The sequence below is a fragment of the Sorex araneus genome, assembly GCF_027595985.1.
Source record: "Sorex araneus isolate mSorAra2 chromosome X unlocalized genomic scaffold, mSorAra2.pri SUPER_X_unloc_3, whole genome shotgun sequence".
Lineage (NCBI taxonomy): Eukaryota > Metazoa > Chordata > Mammalia > Eulipotyphla > Soricidae > Sorex > Sorex araneus.
In genome coordinates, this window is record NW_026570963.1 from 144,611 (window position 1) to 165,814 (window position 21,204).

The following is a 21,204-nucleotide window of genomic DNA, read 5'->3' on the forward strand; positions in this document are numbered from 1 at the left end:
AAAGTCATTTATTTTTATTTGATTTAAAAAAAAAATCCCGGCGCGATGGGACAGCGGTTGGGCATTCGCCTTTCACGAGGCCGACCCATGTTCAATTCCTCCGCCCCTCTCGGAGAGCCCGGCAAGCTACCGAGAGTATAGAGCCCACACGGCAGAGCCTGGCAAGCTACCCGTGGCGTATTCGATATGCCAAACACAGTCACAATAAGTCTCTCAATGAGAGACGTTACTGGTGCCCGCCCGAACAAATCGATGAGCAACGGGATGACGGTGACAGTGATTATTGTGAGGTACTTTTGTGACGATCATTCTTCCCATTTAGTCACTAGTAAAGTCGTCCATCTCAAGTCTTGTAATTAGGACTTCCGTATCAAGGCGTCTTGTCTAAGGTGATCACTTACGTACTAGGTCTTTGTAACACACACACAGACACACACACAGACACACATGCACACGCACACCTCGCTCATAAAGCTGCAAATTCATACTACCCATCGCCCCAGAAATGCTGAGTCGGGGGCGATCTGGGGCCCTCCCGAGATTCCGCATTGCTGGGAATGTGATGTGGCCGGCCGGCTTCGAGACCTCCACTCAGGGACGCGGAATTCTCCCGGAGCCCAGATGAGCTGCAAAATGCTCCGGGCTCCCCGCGGAGAATGCGGCCCCCTCGTGCGGGGCCTGAGTTGAGTTTTCTGTCAAACGGCAAGTGAATGAACCAGGTGGTCTCTGTGCTGGTCAGTCCCCGCCGCCTGAGGGCGGGTGAGGAAAAGGCACAAACCGGAAGGTGACATCCCAATCCAGGTGTTTGGGCAACAGCCTGAAGACGTTAGTCGCGAGGCGGAGAGCCCCAGCTGCGGCCCTTTCCGAGGGAAAGAGAAATCCCGCGGGAGCCACGAGCCCGAGTCCACAGCAGCGAGATTCCTGCCCACTCTTCCTGAGGGCACAGCTGTTCGCGTCCGAGCCAGCACAGCTGCTGACGGGAGGAGGCTGGCAGGAGGAGGCTGGCACCCAAGAACATTCGCTTCCGATTCCACAGGCTCCCCTGACAGAAATCAGCAACCCTGTCACACGCTTTTTTTTTTTTTAAGAAAAAATAAAAATACTGAGTCAAAGTTTATTTGGGTCCAGAGCGAACAGCACGGCAGGGGAGGCGCTGGCCTGGCAGGCGGCCGAGACGGAGGGATCCCCAGCTTTTGTTTCTTCTCTCTTTAGCTCTTTGGGTCCCACCCGGCGGTGCACAGGGGGTTCCTCCTGGCTCTGCACTCAGGAATCAGTCCTGGCGGTGCCCCGCTGTGCTCTCACTCCGGCCCCAATCCCGAGGTTCTCCTGGGCAGAGCCAGGAGGGATCCCTGAGCACAGAGCATGCGGGAGCAGGCCCTGAGCATGGACGGTGTGGTGAGAAAATGAAGATAAAACCAATTGGTCCCATGACAGGAGCAAAATTTTCATTCTGACTGAGAGCTGGGTTCTAGAAACGTCCATTCCGGGAACTGGAGCAATAGCACACCAGGAAGGGCGTTTGCCTTGCACGTGGTTGTCCGGGGTTCGATTCCCAGCATCCCATACGGTCGCCGAGCACTGCCAGGAGTAACTCCTGCAGGCAGAGCCAGGAGGAACCCCTGTGCATCGCCAGGCGTGAACCAAACAGCCAAAAAAAGAGTCTGTTCTGCAAGGTAGAGGCACAACCTCATGCATTGCAGTGCTGACCCAGGAGGTTAGACACGGAACCGACCAAACTGTCCGTGAGAGGTCAGCGGACTCTGAGAATGCGGTACAGATCCAGGACAGAATCGTACTCGGCCCTGAGCAATGAGGAGATCCTGCCATCAGCGGCAACCACCGGGTTGGCATTGGAGTAAACCGTGTTGGCAGAGGTAAGCCGGTATCAGAGAACAAGGACAAACACAGGATGGCCTCGCGGGTCAGAATAATTAGACAAGACTAATCATTCATTATTGGTAGTAATCATTAATTGTTAATTAATTAATAATCGAGTGTTAATTATTATTCTGGCTGCTGATTATTAGAATGATTAAACAAGACCCCAGGCTTTCTTGTGGAAATTGTCCCTTCTACCACCCTCACTCCAAGCCCAACCTCGTGACCCACGACAGCCCTTAGCACAAGCTGTTGTGCTCACAGGAGGAAGGAAGGATGGTAGGAAAAAAAGGAATCAAGGAAAGAAGGAATGGAGGAAGGAATGGAGGAAGGAAAGAAAGAAGGGAAGGATGGAGGAAGGTAGGAAGGAAGGAAGGAAGGAAGGAAGGAAGGAAGGAAGGAAGGAAGGAAGGAAGGAAGGAAGGAAGGAGGGAGGGAGGGAGAGAAGGAAGGTTGGAAGGAAGGAGGGAAGGAGGGGGAAGGAGGGAAGAAAGGAAGAAGGGAGGGAATGAAGGAAGGAGAGAGGGAGGGAGGGAGGAAGGAAGGAAGGAAGGGAGGGAGGGAGGGAGGGAGGGAGGGAGGGAGGGAGGGAGGAAGGAAAAGGAAGGAAGGAAGGAAGGAAGGAAGGAAGGAAGGAAGGAAGGAAGGAGGAAGGAAGGGAGAGAAGGAAGGTTGGAAGGAAGGAGGGAAGGAGGGGGAAGGAGGGAAGAAAGGAAGAAGGGAGGGAATGAAGGAAGGAGAGAGGGAGGGAGGGAGGAAGGAAGGAAGGGAGGGAGGGAGGGAGGGAGGGAGGGAGGGAGGAAGGAAGGAAGGAAGGAAGGAAGGAAGGAAGGAAGGAAGGAAGGAAGGAAGGAAGGAAGGAAGGAAGGAAGGAAGGGGGAAGGAGGGAGGGAGGGAGGGAGGGAGGGAGGAGGAAGGAAGGAAGGAAGGAAGGAAGAAGGAAGGAAGGAAGGAAGGAAGGAAGGGAGGGAGGGAGGGAGGGAGGGAGGAAGGAAAGAGGGAGGGAGGGAGGGAGGAAGGAAGGAAGGAACAAACGAAGGAAGGGAGGGAGGGAGGGAGGGAGGAAGGAAGGAGGGAGGAGGAAGGAAGGAAGAAACAAACGAAGGGAGGGAGGGAGGGAGGGAGGGAGGGAGGGAGGGAGGGAGGGAGGGAGGAACAAACGAAGGGAGGGAGGGAGGGAAGGAGGGAGGGAGGGAGGAGAGAAAGAAAAGGAAGGAAGGTAGGAAGGAAGGAAGGAAGGAAGGAAGCAGCGGGCAGAGATGGCCACGTAGACTAGAGTAGCTCAACTTCTTCACATCTCGGAAGCGATGCTCGTATCCTGTGCCCAAGCTACAGTGCTCTAGGCTGGCCCGTCTCAACAGGACCTAGAGGTAGGGGTGCCACGCCCCAGGCTCTTGCTCCGGCTTTCCAAGAGAGAATGGGCTCACTCGTCGGCCCGTGGCTCCATCCGTGGCAGGCTCCCGGTCTGGTCAAGGAGTCTACGGGGTCTCCAGGGAAGAACCCCTTCCCTCCCCTGGCCCCAGCGGGTGGGAGACGTGCCCGGGGGGAGGGCTGGGTGATCGACCATTGTGTGACTGAAACTCCAAACGTGGAAAGCTTCGTAACTGCATCTCACAGGGGTCAGACGAGTAATCAGAATAATCAGTCACAGGAACAGTCATCCCGTTGCTCATCAATCTGTTCGAGCGGGCACCAGTCACGTCTCTCACTGTGAGACTTGTTGTGACTGTTTTTGGCATATCCAATACGCCACGGGGAGCTTGCCCGGCTCTGCCGTGAGGGATGATAATAATAATAATACTAAGATTTTGAAATTAACATTCTGAATAAAAGAGAAGGAATGTGGAGTTTATGCCCAATGTAATCAGCTTAATCAAAGACTGAATAAATAGCAGTACTCCTATATTATTAGAATTTTTTTTAAAATTTTTTTTAAGAAGGAGTCTAGACTACTTCTCCCTCTGGGAGAACCTGGCAAGCTACCGAGAGTTTCCTGCCCACACGAGGGAGAGCCTGGCAAGCTCACCGTGGCATAGTCATATGCCAAAACCAGTAACAATGATGGGTCTCATTCCCCTGACCCCGAAGACCCTCTAATGGGGCACCATTGGGAAGGACGAGTAAAGAGAGGCTGCTAAAATCTCGGGGCTAGGACGAATGGAGACGTTACTGGACCCATTCGAGCAAATCGATGATGAACGGAAAGACAGCGATACAGTGACACAGACTACTCATTGTAATGGGACCGTAATGAAGGCATTCGAGCACCGGGGACATGATGTTGAATGCCTTTCGGGGACTCAGCCACAGAGGATTAGTGCCCGGGCAGGGGATGAGAGGGACGCCGAGAGATGTGACAATTCTCTGAGCCAAGCTCACGTTTTATTTATTTATTTATTTATTGCATTTTGGGTCCCACCCGGTGATGCTCAGCGGTTCCTCCTGGCTCTGCACTCAGGAATGACTCCTGGCGGTGCTCAGGAGACCCTATGGGATGCTGGGAATCGAACCCGGGTCAGCCGCACGCAAGGCAAACACCCTCCCCGCTGTGCTATCACTGCAGCCCCCCAAGCTCATGTTTCTTCTCTTGTTCCCTGCAGAGCCCTGGGTCTAATGTTCAATACCCCGGAATCCCCGTCTTTGAAAGTCCCAAATGCAGGACGCTGGTGGTGGGACATGCAGAATGGTGAAGGAACGGGTGTTGGAGCACTGCACGACTGAGACCCAGCCGTGAGCAACCTTGGCACTGTGCCTCTCGTGGGGATTCGATGAAAAAAAAATAACTTCTGATGTTTGGGCGTTATTTTTGTTGTTGTTGTTCTCGTGATTTTCATAGCTTTTGAGATCACCGTCCCCCTCCCCCGACAAAGCTCCTTGGTGACCAAGGAAAACCCCACGTCCTCTCCTTTCGGATAGACACTGCCTCCTCCAAGGTTCCAAGCACAGTCCTGGCTGTCCACAGGAGACCCAAGTCGAGGGGAGTATTATGGTCCCCAGAAGATGATACCGACAGTCTGTACTTTTCTAGGACTTTGTCACTGAACCGAAGGGACTTCTCTCTTTCTGCTTTTCTCCAAATGCCCTGGCACCCAAGTTTATACTCAATACAGAGGTGCACGCACACACACACACACTCACACAAACACACAGACAAACACCCCCCCCCAAAGAGCAATGCCCACCTTCCCCGCCCCAGGTACACATGCAGGGAATTGTTTTCATGCCCATTGGCCTCTGGCTACTGGATACGGACAGGCAAGTCTGTCTCTGGAGCTACATGGCAAGCATTGGGTGTCAGAAAGCGAGGCTGTGTTAGATGGACGGCTCTCTCCCCCAAAGTCCCCCTGGATGGATGGATGGTTCTTCCCCAAACTCCTATGGATGGATGGATGGATGGATGGATGGATGGATGGATGGATGGATGGATGGATGGATGGATGGATGGATGAATGAATGGATGGATGGTTCTTCCCCGAAATTGCCCTGGATGGATGAATGGCTCTTCTCCCAAATTCTCCCTGGATGGATGGATGGATGGATGGATGGATGGATGGATGGAAGGATGGATAGATGGATGGATGGCTCTTCCCCCAAATTCCCCTAGATGGATGAATGGCTCTTCCCCCAAACTCCCCTGGACGGATGGGTGGATGAATGGATGGATGGAGGGATGGATGGGTGGATGGGTGGGTGGATGGATGGGTGGGTGGATGGATGGATGGGTGGATGGATGGGTGGATGGAGGGATGGATGGGTGGGTGGATGGATGGATGGATGGATGGATGGATGGATGGATGGATGGATGGATGGATGGATGGATGGACGGATGGGTGGATGGATGGGTGGGTGGATGGATGGATGGGTGGATGGATGGGTGGATGGAGGGGTGGATGGGTGGATGGGTGGATGGATGGATGGATGGATGGATGGATGGATGGATGGATGGATGGATGGATGGATGGATGGATGGATGGATGGACGGATGGGTGGATGGATGGGTGGGTGGATGGATGGATGGGTGGATAGATGGATAGATGGGTGGATGGGTGGATGGGTGGATGGGTGGATGGGTGGATGGGTGGATGGATGGATGGACGGATGGGTGGATGGATGGGTGGGTGGATGGGTGGGTGGATGGATGGATGGATGGATGGATGGATGGATGGATGGATGGATGGATGGGTGGATGGCTGGATCTTCCCCCAGATTCCCCCAGATGGATGAATGGCTCTTCCTCCAAACTCCCCTTGGATGGATGGATGGATGGATGGATGGATGGATGGATGGATGGATGGATGGATGGATGGATGGATGGGTGGGTGGACGGATGGCTGGCTGGCTGGCTGGCTGGCTGGATGGATGGATGGATGGATGGATGGATGGATGGATCTTCCCCCAGATTCCCCCAGATGGATGGATGGCTCTTCCTCCAAACTCCCCTTGGATGGATGGATGGATGGATGGATGGATGGATGGATCTTGGCTCTTCCCCCAAATTCCCCCTGGATGGATGGATTGCTCTTCCCCCAACCCCACCCCCAAAAAGCATAAGTCGGGGGGGCTGTGATCTCCTGGTGCCTATTCTGTCTCTCATTTGTGCCCCACTGTCTGCTTCTGAGGAGCCCACACCTGCTTCTGAGCCTTCATGCAAATGCAGTTGCAGGATCCAGGATCTTTCTCTCCCTCTCTTGGATGTCACTGCACGGGGAAGCTCTGAACACCAGAGCATCTGAAACTCACTCATGATGGAGAATGCTCAAATCAGAAGGAAAAAAAAATCCCTCAAAAAAATAAATAAATAAAAGCAACAGGGCCAGAAATTATGAACCTTCCCTATAATCATCTGAATTGCAAGACAGGTGCAGGATCCACTCACAAAGAGGCAGAAAGACGGCAAGTATTCTTGTTTCTTGTAATAATGATACAATCTCTGCACACAAAAAAAAATCAATAGAAGTCTACTCTTGAAATGACTATTATCGTATAGAGCCACCGTGGTCTCCAAATTTTAGCGACATTCAATAGTCCGCCCAGGAGAATGTGGATAATGAACGGCAGTACCCAGCAAGCAGCTTCTAAGAATCAACAAATGAAGCGATTATAGGTCCAGCAGGCGTAAATGTAAGAGCCAATTGTAGGGAGTGGACAAATGTGCTAAGACACTCCCAACTTCACCCCCCGCCATCCCCCTATGAGAGGGCCAAGGCGGCCTCGGAGTGTGTGGACTGGGAGAAAAGAATCCTAGTAGATGGGAAATCGGGATGGAATTAAAATGCGCAGGGAGGCCACGAGCAAGGCGGGGAGAATTCTCTCCTTCAGAGCACCGTTTTCCTAAATGAATCGAACAGGGAATGATTCATACTCGCCGTGGAGCAGTATTATTCTCAACCCTTAATGAGATTATTGTTCTGTTGGTAAAGATCTTTTCAGCGGCGGAGAGACACATCTTATCCCAAACCCAATTCCATTTCCACCGTGCTCAGAACTGAATGCGTGCTGATTGAATTTGGTCCACTACTAAATTCTTTTCAATTACGCCGTGTCAGGGAGATGTCTGTTTGGTAATCTCGCAGCCCTGCATTGACTTAGCGGCTATGTCTATATAACACGGCACACTCAAGTGACAGGGAAAAATGGCAACGCTTCTTTATTCTCTGAGCCTGGCCTGAGAACGCCTTCAAACTTTTCCACTCCGCACTTGGCTAGATTTTTTTTTTTTTTTTTTTTGCTTTTTGGGTCACACCTGGCGATGCACAGGGGGTTACTCCTGGCTCTGCACTCAGGAATTACTCCTGGCGGTGCTCAGGGGACCCTATGGGATGCTGGGATTCGAACCTGAGTCGGCCACGTGCAAGGCAAATGCCCTACCCGCTGTGCTATTCCTCCAGCCCCTTGGCTAGATTTTTTTTTATGGCTTTTCCAAGGTGTTGCAACTGCTGGTATAGAACTGGGCTGCTGGTGATGTGACGAGAAAAAGGAAACCTCTCTCACCACACACACACACACACACACACACACACACACGCACACACACATACACACACACACAATCTTGTCTTTGGAGATGCTAAGCTCTATGCCAATGAATTTCAATGCTGCCTCGAGGAATAATTTTTACAAATCTCACAAGATGTTAAAAATCCACCTGAGAACTCGGAATGCAAACGAGAAAAAGCAGAGGGCAGAGATGGCCCAACTGCAAGAATGGCCTGCACAAACAAGGCACGATCTTCCGTGGACCGACTCTGGGGCGGAGGGCGCACAGTCAGACTCTGAGGAATGAGGATGCGTCACTCCCATTTCTTACCTGGGCCCCAGCAAGACCCCACACACCAGGCCCTCGCCACCCGCAAGCACAGGATTCACCTCTGGTACCGTGAAACATCCTGGCTCCATTTTTGAGCGTGATCTGACAGTGGGGTTACAAGGCAGGGCACGGAATCTTCCAGAAGTGGTACCCAAGCCTCTGTACATCCTATGAATCCATGCCCTAATGCGGCCAGCGTGTGCCCATTTCTCACATGACGACAGAGATGGGATGAGCCTTCCCCTTCCTCCCCTGCACTCATCGGGGGACCCCGGGGTCAATCTCAATCCCAGTGAAGCAGAGCGAGGGCACCGAAGCCTTGCACGGAGACGGCCGAGCTGGAGTCGATTTCCTGGCACCCCGTGGGGTCCTCCAAGGACCCCCACTAAGAGGGACCCCCCCAGCTCAGAGTCAGGAGTCAGCCCTGAGCACCCAGATATGGCTCCAAAATAAACAAACAAACAGCAAAAGAAAAAAAAACAAGAAGCAGAGAGTGTGGCAGACGGATGTGAAGGAGGCGGGGGGGGGGGGGTACCCAAAGAGAGGAGACGGTGAGTCGGACAGGGATGAAGATGACTGAGACACAACAGGCCCGTTTGGGTGCTTGGCTGGGCAGCAGAGGTAGGCTAGAGCGGTGGCAGGGTTCTGCTAGAGGTCACTCAAGGACACGGCCTCTTCTGGGGCTGGTCCTGGCCCCCTGCCCGCAGGGAACATGGGACGTGGTCTCTGGAAACATTGCCCGATTACCTGAGGAGGCCCTTCAGGAGGACTAGCCCTCGGGAAAGAGAGACACACGGAGAGATTGAGGATTCTCGCCCTCTGCAACGTGTCAACGGTCAACGGCCACTGCAGGATGTCAGCTAATGAGAGAGAGAGGGAAGGAGGGAGGAAGGGAGGGAGGGAGGGAGGGAGGGGGAGGGAGGGGGGAGGGAGGGAGGGAGGGAGAGAGAGAGGGAAGGAGGGAGGGAGAAAGGGAGGGAAGGAGGGAGGGAGAGAGGGAGGGAGGAGAAGGAGGGAGGGAGGAGAAGGAGGGAGGGAGAGAGGGAGAGGAGAGAGGGAGGGAGAGAGAAAGAGGGAGGGATGGAGAAAGGGATGAAGGGAGAAAGTGAGATGTAGGGAGAGAGGGAGGGAGAGAGGGAGGGAAGGAGAGGCAGAGAGAGAAAGAGGGACGGAAGGAAGAAGGGAGGGAGAGGAAAGAGGGAGGGAGGGAGAGGAGAGAGGAAGGGAGGGAGAAAGAAAGATGAAGGGAGAGAGAGAGAAAGAGGGAGGGAGGGAGAGGGTGAGAGAGGGAGGGAGAAGGAGTAGGAGGCAAAGAGGGATGGAGGGAGAGAGGGAGAGGGAGAGAGAGAAAGAGGGACGGAGGGAGGAAGGAAGAGACAAAGGGAGAAAGTGAGATGTAGAGAGAGAGGGAGAGAGAGAGAGGGAGGGAAGGAGAGAGGGAGGAAGAGACGAAGGGAGAAAGTGAGATGTAGAAAGAGAGGGAGAGAGAGAGGGAGGGAAGGAGAGGCAGAGAGAGAAAGAGGGATGGAGGGAAGAAGGGAGGGAGAGGAGAGCGGGAGGGAGAGGAGAGAGGGAGGAAGGGAGAGAGAAAGAAAGATGGAGGGAGAGGGAGAGACAGAAAGAGGGAGGGAGGGAGAGGGTGAGAGAGGGAGGGCAGGAGGGAGGGAGGGAGGGAAAGAGCAGCAGCACCCCAGAATGACCCTGAGGATGAGCCTCCTCGGCCCTCAGGCCCCTGAGGCAGGGAAGTCCCAGAGTGAGTGTCGGAGCCCCGTGGGGGCGGGTGGGGGTTTCCCGCAGGCTCTCAGTAACTGCTTTGTTTCGGGCTGGGCTCTGAGTGGCCAGTGCCAGGACAGGGCGGCCACCCCGTCACATGCCCCGGATTCCAGCGGGGAGGACATTCCCTAAGCACAGGCTGGGGAAAGGTCAGCGCGAAGGTCAGCCCTGAAGGTCAGCCTGTTTCAGGCTGGGCTGCTCGGAGGAGGGGTGGGAGGGGCGGTGCCTCACCCCTCCTCCACCTTCCCAGCCCCTCTTCCTTGCTTCCCTTCCTTCCGCCTTTCCCAATCTTTTCCCTCCCTCCCCGGAGGACGCACTGCACTGATTCACCGCCCCCTGCCCACTCCGTGAACATCCAGATGGAACTGCCCCCACCCCCGTCGGCAGCCCAAAGTCCCAGGGTGGACATCGCAAAGTCCCTGCAAGGGCTCTCGGCTGCTCAGAACAAGGAACTCTGGTTTCTGCAGCCGTCCCAGTCTCCGCAGTACACCTGCTCTCTCGTAAGTGCTCAGAAGGGTTCTGGGAAGGGGGAGGGTGGGGGGGTCATGCGTTGGTCACCATTCGCCTTGCGTTTGTCTTGCAGGCGGCCAACCCGGGTTCGATTCCCAGCATCCCATAGGATTCCCCAAGCACCGCCAGGAGTCATTCCTGAGTGCAGAGCCAGGAGGACCCCTGAGCATCGCCAGGTGGGACCCAAAGTGGGGGAAAAAAAAAGAACTCTTGTGTAGAATTTTCAGCAAGGAATAAATGATATTGGACCCAGAACCGAGACTGTTGAGAATGAGTGCATGGGGCTATGAGCAACGGAAGGGAACCCTTTGGTACCACCAAAAAAATATCCATTTCCAGGAACGAGCCAGGAGCCAGGCAAGAAAAACTTAGTTGCCAATTAATCAGATGCCCCTTGCGTTAAACACAGCATCCCAGCGGCTGTCCGAACAATGGTGTACGCTGGAGCCGTCTAGTATTACCTATAATTGATCTACCGTAGGGCTGGAGCGATAGCACGGTGGGTAGGGCGTTTCCCTCGCATGCGGCCGACCCGGGTTCAATTCATTCCTCCGTCCCTCTGGGAGAGCCCAGCAAGCTCCCGAGAGTCTCCCGCCCGCACGGCGGAGCCTGGCATATCCGAGATGCCAAAACTAGTAACAAGGAGTCTCACCATGGAGACGTGACTGGTGCCCGCTCGAGCAAATCGAGGAACAACTAGGACGACAGTGATACAGTGACATCTGCCGTGGTCTCTCCCGCTGGGAGCTGCACGGGAGCAATCTGGAAGAGACGCAACATCGTGTAGCGGAGATCGAGGATGACCGGTCCTCCAGAGCCATCGTGTTCCTCTACGTGCTCTGCGAGACAGCGGGGATATCTAGTCTGTCAGCCGGGTTTGTGCAAGTGGGACCCAGTCAGCCTTCCCAGATCTATTCCGCAGTCCCCCTCAAAAGCGATTTATTTCTTTTTCTCTTTCTCCCTCTCTCCTCTAGACGCCAAGTGTACTTGATCTCTCTCCCTTCCCTCCTCTTTTTTTCTCTCTCTTCCCGCCTGTCCCTGAGGAGTATGGATACTCCTCTTCCTGCTTCTCTATCAAGGCACATCTACACGGAGAATATTCGTCGTGTCCAGTTTTTGCCTTGAGTGGACGGTGGGTGGGCTCTCTCCCCAGGCTCTGTGCGAGTCCGTCTCGTCTTGAACAGATTTGAGGGACCATCAAAAGACCAGCCCAGAAGCCCAGGTCCTCACTGAGTCAGCCTCCCACACAGCCTAGAGGGGACCGAGTCTACAGCGAAATAGGAATCCGTCGGGTCAAAGTTTGTGGTGGAAAAACACGGTCAAGTGCGTCACTTGGATCCTCGTGTCCACTTCAATGAGCAAAATCAACTCGGGCGAGAGCTCCCTGGTGCCTTGCAGTTACAAACGCTGACCGTCATTTCGATAGAAACGGCCACAGAGAAGGCTCGTGCTCCAAGAATTGGCAAATAAATCTCTCATCCTTTCCTTCCTGCGAGGTTGCTTCTCAATTCAAAAATCTGTCCCTGGGGGCTGGAGCGATAGCACAGCGGGGAGGGCGTTTGCCTTGCACGCGGCCGACCCCCCGGGTTCGATTCCCAGCATCCTATAGGGTCCCCCGAGCACTGCCAGGAGTAATTCCTGAGTGCAGAGCCAGGAGGAACCCCTGAGCATCACCTGGTGTGACCCAAAAAGCAAAAAAAAAAAAAAATCTGTCCCTAGGAGATTTGCATAGATATCAAGTATTTCCTCACACAGAATTAGAGAATGGAAATGTGCACCAATCTGATCAAGATAGATAAAATTTGGGGGTATCAAAGTAGAATTCTAGGGGCTGGAGTGATAGCACAGCGGGTAGGGCATTTGCCTTGCACGCGGTCGACCCGGGTTCAATGCCCAGCATCCCATAATGTCCCCTGAGCACTGCCAGGAGTGATTCCTGAGTGCATGAGCCAGGAGGAACCCCTGAGCATCGCCTGGTGTGACCCAAAAAGGAAAAAATAAATAAAAAAAACAAATTTTAAAAATAAAAAATAAAAAAATCAAGGTAGAATTCTAAATTCCAATTATCCCATACTATTGTCCCACGCCATCAAAGCAAAGCACTGATAGGATTGAACATGACTTCCTGGAGACATGTCACAAACGGAATCTTCTGGAAACCCTCCTTTCCAATGTGCCGTGGTGGAAGAGAAGTTATTCCGTGTCATGAAGAACCAAGAATTAAATTAACTGCACCTTTGCATCGATTCTTAAATCTGTGTCAATATTTTCTTTTTAAAAAAAATAATAATAAAAGAAAAGGAGCTGGAGCGATAGCACAGCGGGGAGGGCATTTGTCTTGCACACGGCCGACCCGGGTTCGATTCCCAGCATCCCATAGGGCCCCCTGAGCACTGCCAGGAGTCATTCCTGAGTGCATGAGCCAGGAGGAAACCTTGTGCAATGCCGGGTGTGACCCAAAAAAGCAAAATAAATTAATTAATTAATTAAAAAAATAATAATAAAATAAAAAAGCACCATATCCCTGACAGGATGGGTGGTGAGGCATTGCTCACAGGGACATGCCAACAAACGGCTCCCAAGAGCCACTGAGTCAACTCCAGCACCCGCAGGATATTGAGGATGGATTCTACTTCATCACCCCTGGCGGGGCAGTGATACCAAAAAACGTGCCCTGAAGCACTAAAACGGGCTTGCCCGTCTTCCTTCTCCCAAGGAGTCGCGTCTTTCGAAAGTTTTACATCCCAGATTTCCTGCTCCCTACCGGACCCCTGAACACTCCAGTTTCCGTGTCTGGTGTCTTGGGGGAAAAAAAAAAAAGGCATCGATGGTTCTGTCCTCGGAGCCATTTTAAGGGCGTCACTTGCGGGTCCGACCTCTCACCTGTGCAAGACTTTGCTCAGATGTGACTCCACCGGCCCGCGGCAGAGAGACGTGGGTCCCTAGCCTCCTTCCCCGGCTGTGTCCCCCGCCCACCCACCTTTCTGTCTCTGCTCTGAGTTAGGATTTGCGGAGTTCACCGTGACCCAGTGCGTTGGGGTCTGAAGTACAGACCCTGCCTGGTTCTGCCTTCTTCCTTCTGCAAGGCAAGTCCCAATTACAGTCAGAGCCCGACTCCAGAGACTCTGTGTGTGTGTGTGTGTGTGTGTGTGTGTGTATACGGGATTTGCCTCTGACAGCAAGAACGATACAGCCAGTTGGGTGGGGGAGCCCTGGAGCTCAGCCTGGCAGGGAACTGCACATCTGAAGCCGGTGTAGGTATTTAACTGCAGGGGGGAGAATCTTTCTGCACGCTGTTTTGCGTCCAAAGTTACCCCAAGAACTGGAGTGATAGCACAGTGGGGAGGGCGTCTGCCTTGTACGCAGTTGACCCAGATTCGATCCCCGGCATCCCATAGGGTTCCCCCACCCCCAGCACTGCCCGGAGTCATTCCTGAGTGCAGAGTCAGGAGTGACCCCTGAGCATCACTGGGGGTGACCCAAAAAGCAAAAAAATAATAATGATAATGTTACCCAAAAAATTAGAGCTACAGACAGTGGTCATGTGACCAAGCCAGATTCCATCCCTGGCTACACTATGGGTAGGACGGGGCCCGCCGGAAGGATCCCTGAGCACAGAGCCAGGAGTCAGCAAGCCCTGAGCACCACTGGGTGTGGCCCCAAGAGAAACCAAGAACCGTGACCCCCCCCTCCCCGCCCACCAAGGACACGTCTGTTTTTTTCTGCCTGGAGATCTGGGAAAGGCGTATCAGCACAGTTTCCCTGGAGGGGAAATTTGCTCCTAGATTGCAGTGACATTGGAGGTTCTCACGGTGGCTTCACAAAAAAGAAAAAGAGTGAGACCCTCGGTGGCTTTGTGACGGACTCGTGACAGCATTGGCCCTTGACCCCCCTTCCAGCCAGGTCACGAGTGTTCGGCATCGCAACAAAAGCAGGTGATGTGTCACCTGCGCCGCATGGGCTGCTAAAGACGGGACACTGTCACTGTGTCAGGAAGGAAGTCTCACTCGTCCCTGCAGAAACCACCAGCCCGGCGACGCTCAAGGCTCCAACGGGAAAAGAACACGCTAAAACCCGAAAGCACAACAAGACAGTGCAAGAGCGCTGCCTTCGAACGTTTGGTCAGACTGGTGGACACGCACACAGCTGTGCGTCCACCCGACCAGCACCTGAGAAACAGTCATGCTGAGGATTCACTGCTGGACTAACGCTTTCCAAGCGGCAACGCTGCCGAATAACACAGTTACTCTGCAAGTCCCTCGGAGAGAGAACAACCAAATCAATCTGCAACTGCCTATTTTTGTTGTCCCCAAGTACCCAGGGACGTGAGGAAGACCCTGCACCACAAAGGCAGACTCGCCAGGAAGTGGATACTGCGCGGTGTCGGGGCCGCGTCCGCCCTGGGGCACTCACCGTCCTCCGTGGGCACGTAGATGTTGAGATAGAGGCAGTCCTCATTCTGGTCCTGGACGTACGTCATCAAGGTGTCCAGGTTGGCCGTGAACCACACGGGCAGCATGTCGTGCAGCAGCGAGCGCTCGTCCAGGTGCTGCGGGCACACGGAGGGGAACTGCGTGGCGTTCCGGACACCGGTCCACGAGGACGGGGGCTCGGGGGGCTGGAAGCGCCGTTCCCCCGTGGGTGGCGAGGCGTAGGGCACGCCCAGGTACTGCTCCACGGGGCCCAGGATTTCGTTGGGCAGTGGCGTGCGGAGCCCGCGGATCTTGCCGTAGTTGGTGTTGACCACGGGGTACTGCGCCTGGCCGTCAAGCAGCGTGAACTTGATGGCCAGCGCCGTGAGCCACAGCAGCACGTTGCAGTTCAGCATGACGCAGAGCGGGGTGAACACCAGCGGCACCCATAACAAGCCCTTGGGCGTCGACATGGTTCAGGGCCACATCTGCGGGGCCGCGGGCAGGCGGCGGCGGCGGCGCATAGACAGAGCCCGAGGTCAGAGCCGGGCCCCCGCGGGAAACTCGTGGGGGCCCATCGTGCGCGGGGGTTACCGCACCAACAACTCCAGCTGGGACGCGTGTCCAGGGAAGGGGGATCTGCCCAGACCACGGCTTCACTGCAGTGCCACGACCCGGAGTTCGTCCTGCGGGAGAGAGAACAGAGGCTGAAGGAGGCCGACGAGGCACCGCGCGGGGTGGGGGGGCACACGGGGAGGACACGGCCGCCCCGCCCTGGGGACCCCGGTGTGCAGAGGGGAGAAGGACAGAGAGGGGAGAGGAGGACGGGGAGGTAGGGGGTGAGCCGTGGGCATCATCATTGGGACGTCCATCTTCCTGGGGACAGTGGGGAGGGGGAGAGCCACCAACCCGAAGAGATGCAGTGACGCCGAAAACTCGATGGTGAAGCGGTGACAGTGGGGACTCGGGGATGGGTGTGGCAAGGAAAGGGCAGGCAGGCACGCGAGGGGGTGCGGGCAGGAGACAGGAACAATGCAGGGGGAGGGACGTGGATAGTTGTGGTGGGGAGTGGACACTGGTGGACAGAAGTGGACACTGGTGGACAGAAGTGGACAGTGGTGGTAGGAAGTGGACACTGGTAGTGAGAAGTGGACAGGAGTGAAAGGAAGTGGACACTGGTGGACAAAAGTGGACAGTGGTGGTAGGAAGTGGACAGTGGTGGACGAAAGTGGACACTGGTGGTGGGAAGTGGACACTCACTGGTGGACGGAACTGGACAGCAGTGAAAGGAACTGGACACCAGTGGAAGGAACTGGACACTGGTGGTAGGAAGTGGACACTGGTGGTAGGAAGTGGACACTAGCAGTGGGAAGTGGACACTGGTAATGGGAAGTGGACAGTGGTGGAGGGAAGTGGACAGTGGTGGAGGGAAGTGGACGGTAGTGGAGGGAAGTGGACAGTAGTGAAAGGAAGTGGACACTGGAGGACGAAAGTGGACACTGGTGGTGGGAAGTGGACACTAGTGGAGGAAAGTGGACACTGGTGGTGGGAAGTGGACAGTGGTGGTGGGAAGTGGACACTGGTGGTGGGAAGTGGACACTATGGAGGAAAATGGACACTGGTGGAAGAAAGTGGACACCGGTGGAGGGAAGTGGACACTATGGAGGAAAATGGACACTGGTGGAAGAAAGTGGACACCGGTGGAGGGAAGTGGACACTGGTGGTGGGAAGTGAACAGTGTTGGGGGAAGTGGTTATGGTAGATGGAAGTGGACACTAACTGAGGGAAGTGAACACTAGTGGAAGGAAGTGCACAGGGACAATGGGGAGTGGACAGTGGTGAAAGGAAGTGGACACTATGGAGGGAAGTGGACACTGGTGGATGGAAGTGGACAGTGGTGGAGTGAAGTGGACACTGGTGAAAGGAAGTGGACAGTGGTGATAGGAAGTGGACACTGGTAGTGAGAAGTGGAGAGTAGTGAAAGGAAGTGGACACTGATGGAGGGAGGTGGACACTGGCAAAAGGAAGTAGACAGTGCTGAAAGGAAGTGGACAGTGGTGAAGGGACATGCACAGTGGTGATGGGGAGTGGACAGTGGTGGCAGAAAGTGGACACTGGTGGTGGGATTGGTGTTCAAACATTACATCTCAACAACTTTATAAATCACAGTTAAAAAAAAAACACAACTCCAGGCAATTCTGTGGGACAGCACATCTGACCTGGAGGACAGCGCGGGCCCAGGACTGCCCGCTGTCCTGCTAGACAGTGACCGGGAAGGCCAGGCCTCGGGGGTAAGAGCGAGGATGGGGAGGACAGAGACATGGTGTCTCCCCAGGGTCTACACGCAGTGTCCAGCGGAGCCACGCCACGGCCATGGTGAGGGAGAGGAGGAAAACCCCCCAGTGTCCACACCACAAAGCGTGCCCTGGTCCCAGCAGGAGGGGGTCAGCGGCATCAGTCACGAGTGGCCCCCGAGCAAATCCTCGCTCACTGCCGGCATCCCATAGGGTGCCCCGAGCACTGCCAGGAGTCACTCCTGAGTGCAGAGCCAGGAGTCAGCCCTGAGGGAAAGGGTATGTGTGGTAACCTTTCAGTAACAGCATTGCAAACCATGATGCACAAAAGGTAAATTGAGGTAAGAGAGAGACAGAGGCAGAGATGGAGAGACAGAGAGAGAGGAAGAAGAGGAAGGAGGAGGAGGGGAGGAGGAGGGGAGAAGAGGAGGAGAAGGAGGAGAGGAGGAGAAAGAAACCAAATCATGCACAACTTTGTAACTGCATACCTCACATCTTTGTAACTACATATCTCACAACTTTGTAACTGCATACCTCACATCTTTGTAACTACATATCTCACAACTTTGTAACTGCATACCTCACATCTTTGTAACTGTGTATCTCACATCTCTGTAACTGCATATCTCACATCTCTGTAACTGCATCTCACATTCACATCTCTGTAACTGCATACCTCACAACCACATCTTTGTAACTGCATACCTCACAACTTTGTAACTGCATATCTCACATCTTTGTAACTGCATACCTCACAACTTTGTAGCTGCGTATCTCACAACTTTGTAGCTGCATACCTCACAACTTTGTAACTGCATATATGACATCTTTGTAACTGCATCTCACATCTTTGTAACTGCATACCTGACAAATTTGTAGTTGCTTATCTCACATCTTTGTAACTGCATCTCACATCTTTGTAACTGCATATCTCACAACTTTGTACTGCATATCTCACAACTTTGTACTGCATATCTCACAACTTTGTAGCTGCATATCTCACATCTTTGTAACTGCATGCCTCACAACTTTGTAACTGCATGCCTCACAACTTTGTAACTGCATACCTCACAACTTTGTAACTGCATATCTCACATCTTTGTAACTGCATGCCTCACAACTTTGTAACTGCATATCTCACAACTTTGTACTGCATATCTCACATCTTTGTAACTGCATATCTCACAATTTTGTAAATGCACATTTTACATCTTTGTAACTGCATATCTCACATCTTTGTAACTGCACACCTCACAACTTTGTAACTGCACATCTCATATCTTTGTAACTGCACATCTCACAACTTTGTAACTGCATACCTCAGAAAGTTGTAGCTGCATATCTCACAACTTTGTAAATGCATATCTCACATCTTTGTAACTGCGTATCTCACAACTTTGTAGCTGCATACCTCACATCTTTTTAACTGCATATTTCACATCTCACATCTTCATAATTACACACACATACATTATAATTTAAAAAAAAAAACACCCTCTTTGGATTCCACACATCATCCCTGGCATTCCCCCCACACACAATGCTCCATGCTGGGTGTGCCATCTTGAAGGCGCACCCAGGGCACACATTCGATAACCAAATATGCGTACACATACACAGTTCATTCAGGACACTCGTGGCAGAGCTGAGGTAGCACCCCCCCCCCAGATTTGCAGGAGAGCACACGTTTAGAGACCCACCACCTCCCTTGGTCTCAGCAAGGATCGTGGCATTTGTGACCCTCGTGGGCCGAGGAAGCACAACGCTTGAAGCAAGAATAGAAGACACCCCAACCAGTGTCGCATGACACCTGCAAACACAGGGTTTGTCAACTCAAGCAACAACGCCTTGGAGGGAGAGAGGGGTCACACCTGGAGATGCACAGGGGTTCCTCCTGGCTTTGCACTCAGGAGTTACTCCTGGCAGTGCTCAGGGGACCCTTATGGGATGCTGGGAATCGAGCCCGGGTCGGCCTCGTGCAAGGCAAACACCCTCCCCGCTGTGCTATCGCTCCAGTCCCAGAACCACTTATCTGAAATTTTAGATGAATCCACAGGGAACTTAGGTTTATTGAGTAACTCCCGCCACAGTGCTCCTGACTCATACCCAATTCCATCAGGCACTCCCCGCCCTCTGTGTTTATCTTTTAACCCCTCCTTGGTGCTCTTCTTCCCCACCCGTTAATCCCAAATATCTTCAGCTCAGACACGGTGACTTGCAAAGTCACGTTCTTCTGAGGACTGACACTGCCTATGTTAGTGGAACACGCCTTTCCTCCATCCTTCATGTCCTTCACATACTTTACAGCAACGTCCTTTCTGTAGAAACCCCAGAAGGCAGTTGATGCCATGCTTTCGCACCACCGGAGTCTGGGGCTGGAGCGAGAGCCCAGCGGGGAGGGCATTTGCCTTGCATGCGGCTGACCTGGGTTCGACTCCCAGCATCCTGTAGGGTCCCCCGAGCACCACCGGGAGTCATTCCTGAGTGCAAAGCCAGGAGAAACCCCTGTGCATCTCCAGATATGACCCCTCTCTCCCTCCCCGAAAAAAAGAGTGTAACAGCGGAGTTAATTAACTCCAAATAATATATACAACGATGTTCCTGGGTATGCTTATCCGACGCCTAATAATCGTCCGACATCTAACAGCCTTGTTCGCCCTCTTGGAGAACCTGACAAGCTACCGGGAGTCTATTGCCCGCACGGGAGAGCCTGGCAAGCTCCCCGAGGCGTATCCATATCCCAAATGCAGTAAAAGATATACACGTCCCTCTCGGAGAGCCTGGCAAGCTCCCGAGAGTCTCCCGCCCGCACGGCAGAGCCTGGCAAGCTCCCTGTGGCATATCCGATATGCCGAAAACAGTCATAATAGGTCTCATTCCCCTGGCACTGAAAGAGACTCCAATCGTCGGGAAAGATGAGTAAGGAGAGGCTGCTAAAGTCTCAGGGCTGGGAGGAATAGAGACGTTACTGGCGCCCGCTCGAGTCAATTGACTAACAATGGGATGACAGTGATACAGTGAATCTTTATTTACTCCTGGACGTCCGTTGTATTTACTCGACTTACGCCTCCGTTTCCCTTAATTCCTAATACCACAAGATGGGGGTCGCACCCAGGGACTTGGAGAGACCCAGGGCAAGACAGAAGCTACCCCGGGTTCGAGAACGGGACAGGCTAACTGCCTTAGGAAGTATGATAAATTAAGAGCACGGTCCAGGAACAAAATTCTGCTATGACCCCAAAAAGAAGCAGCTGATATGACCCTGCTGGGGTCAGGAAAGACTAACCTGGCCCAAGAACGGTTGTCAGGGAGACAGAGCCAGATGTGCCCAGGAAGAGTCACCGTTTCAGCTTACTCTGGGGCGCAGATGCAAGCCTTTGTCTTATCTTCGTGTTCAGACAGAAACGACCTGACATGTTCTTAAGGAGGCAATCTAAGAGGAGGGTTTCAATCGATCACGAGCGAAGGAAAGGGAGAAGTGACAGCCCTTGGGTGGATTCCGTCTCTGGCGGATCTCCAGGTGGGAATCTAGAGCACTGATTCCCGAGAATTTGGCTGGATCTCCTAGAATTTCCCCTGGAGGGATTCACCGCTGCCCGCGCTTCAGGCTAACCTGCAACCAACATCGGTGTCATTGCTACCCCCGACCCTTCGCGGTTTCCCCATAATTAATGATGAGAGATTTGAATAAATGGCCTCTGATTTAGCACTGATTCCCGAGAATTTGGCTGGATCTCCTAGAATTTCCCCTGGAGGGATTCACTGCTGCCTGCGCTTCAGGCTAACCTGCAACCAACGTCGGTGTCATTGCCACCCCCGACCCTTCTCGGTTTCTCCATAATTAATGATGAGAGATTTGGATAAATGGCCTCTGATTTATCAACCAGCCTGTGACCCCCCCCTCCCCTCCACCTTGTTCCTTCACCCTTCAGGCCGGGGAAGACAGAGATAGGGATGGTGGTTCTGACAAGGACACGTAGGGGTTGAAGTGGGGAGGAGTCTGGGGAAGGAGAGAGGGCAAGGGGGGAGG

The 21,204-nt window shown here is 53.5% G+C and overlaps 1 protein-coding gene across 3 annotated transcripts in view; it reads right to left on the minus strand.

Annotated features, from left to right (window-relative positions):
• The window catches only part of LOC101543272 (neuroligin-4, X-linked-like), a 209,680-nt gene that overhangs the window by 124,600 nt on the left and 63,876 nt on the right, over nucleotides 1-21,204 (minus strand). For all 3 annotated transcript variants that reach the window (XM_055123616.1, XM_055123617.1, XM_055123618.1), the window contains exon 4: nucleotides 14,882-15,566. In XM_055123616.1, coding sequence (XP_054979591.1) covers nucleotides 14,882-15,353 — 472 coding nt within the window. In that variant the 5' untranslated portion in view covers nucleotides 15,354-15,566. The remainder of the gene's footprint in view (nucleotides 1-14,881; nucleotides 15,567-21,204) is intronic.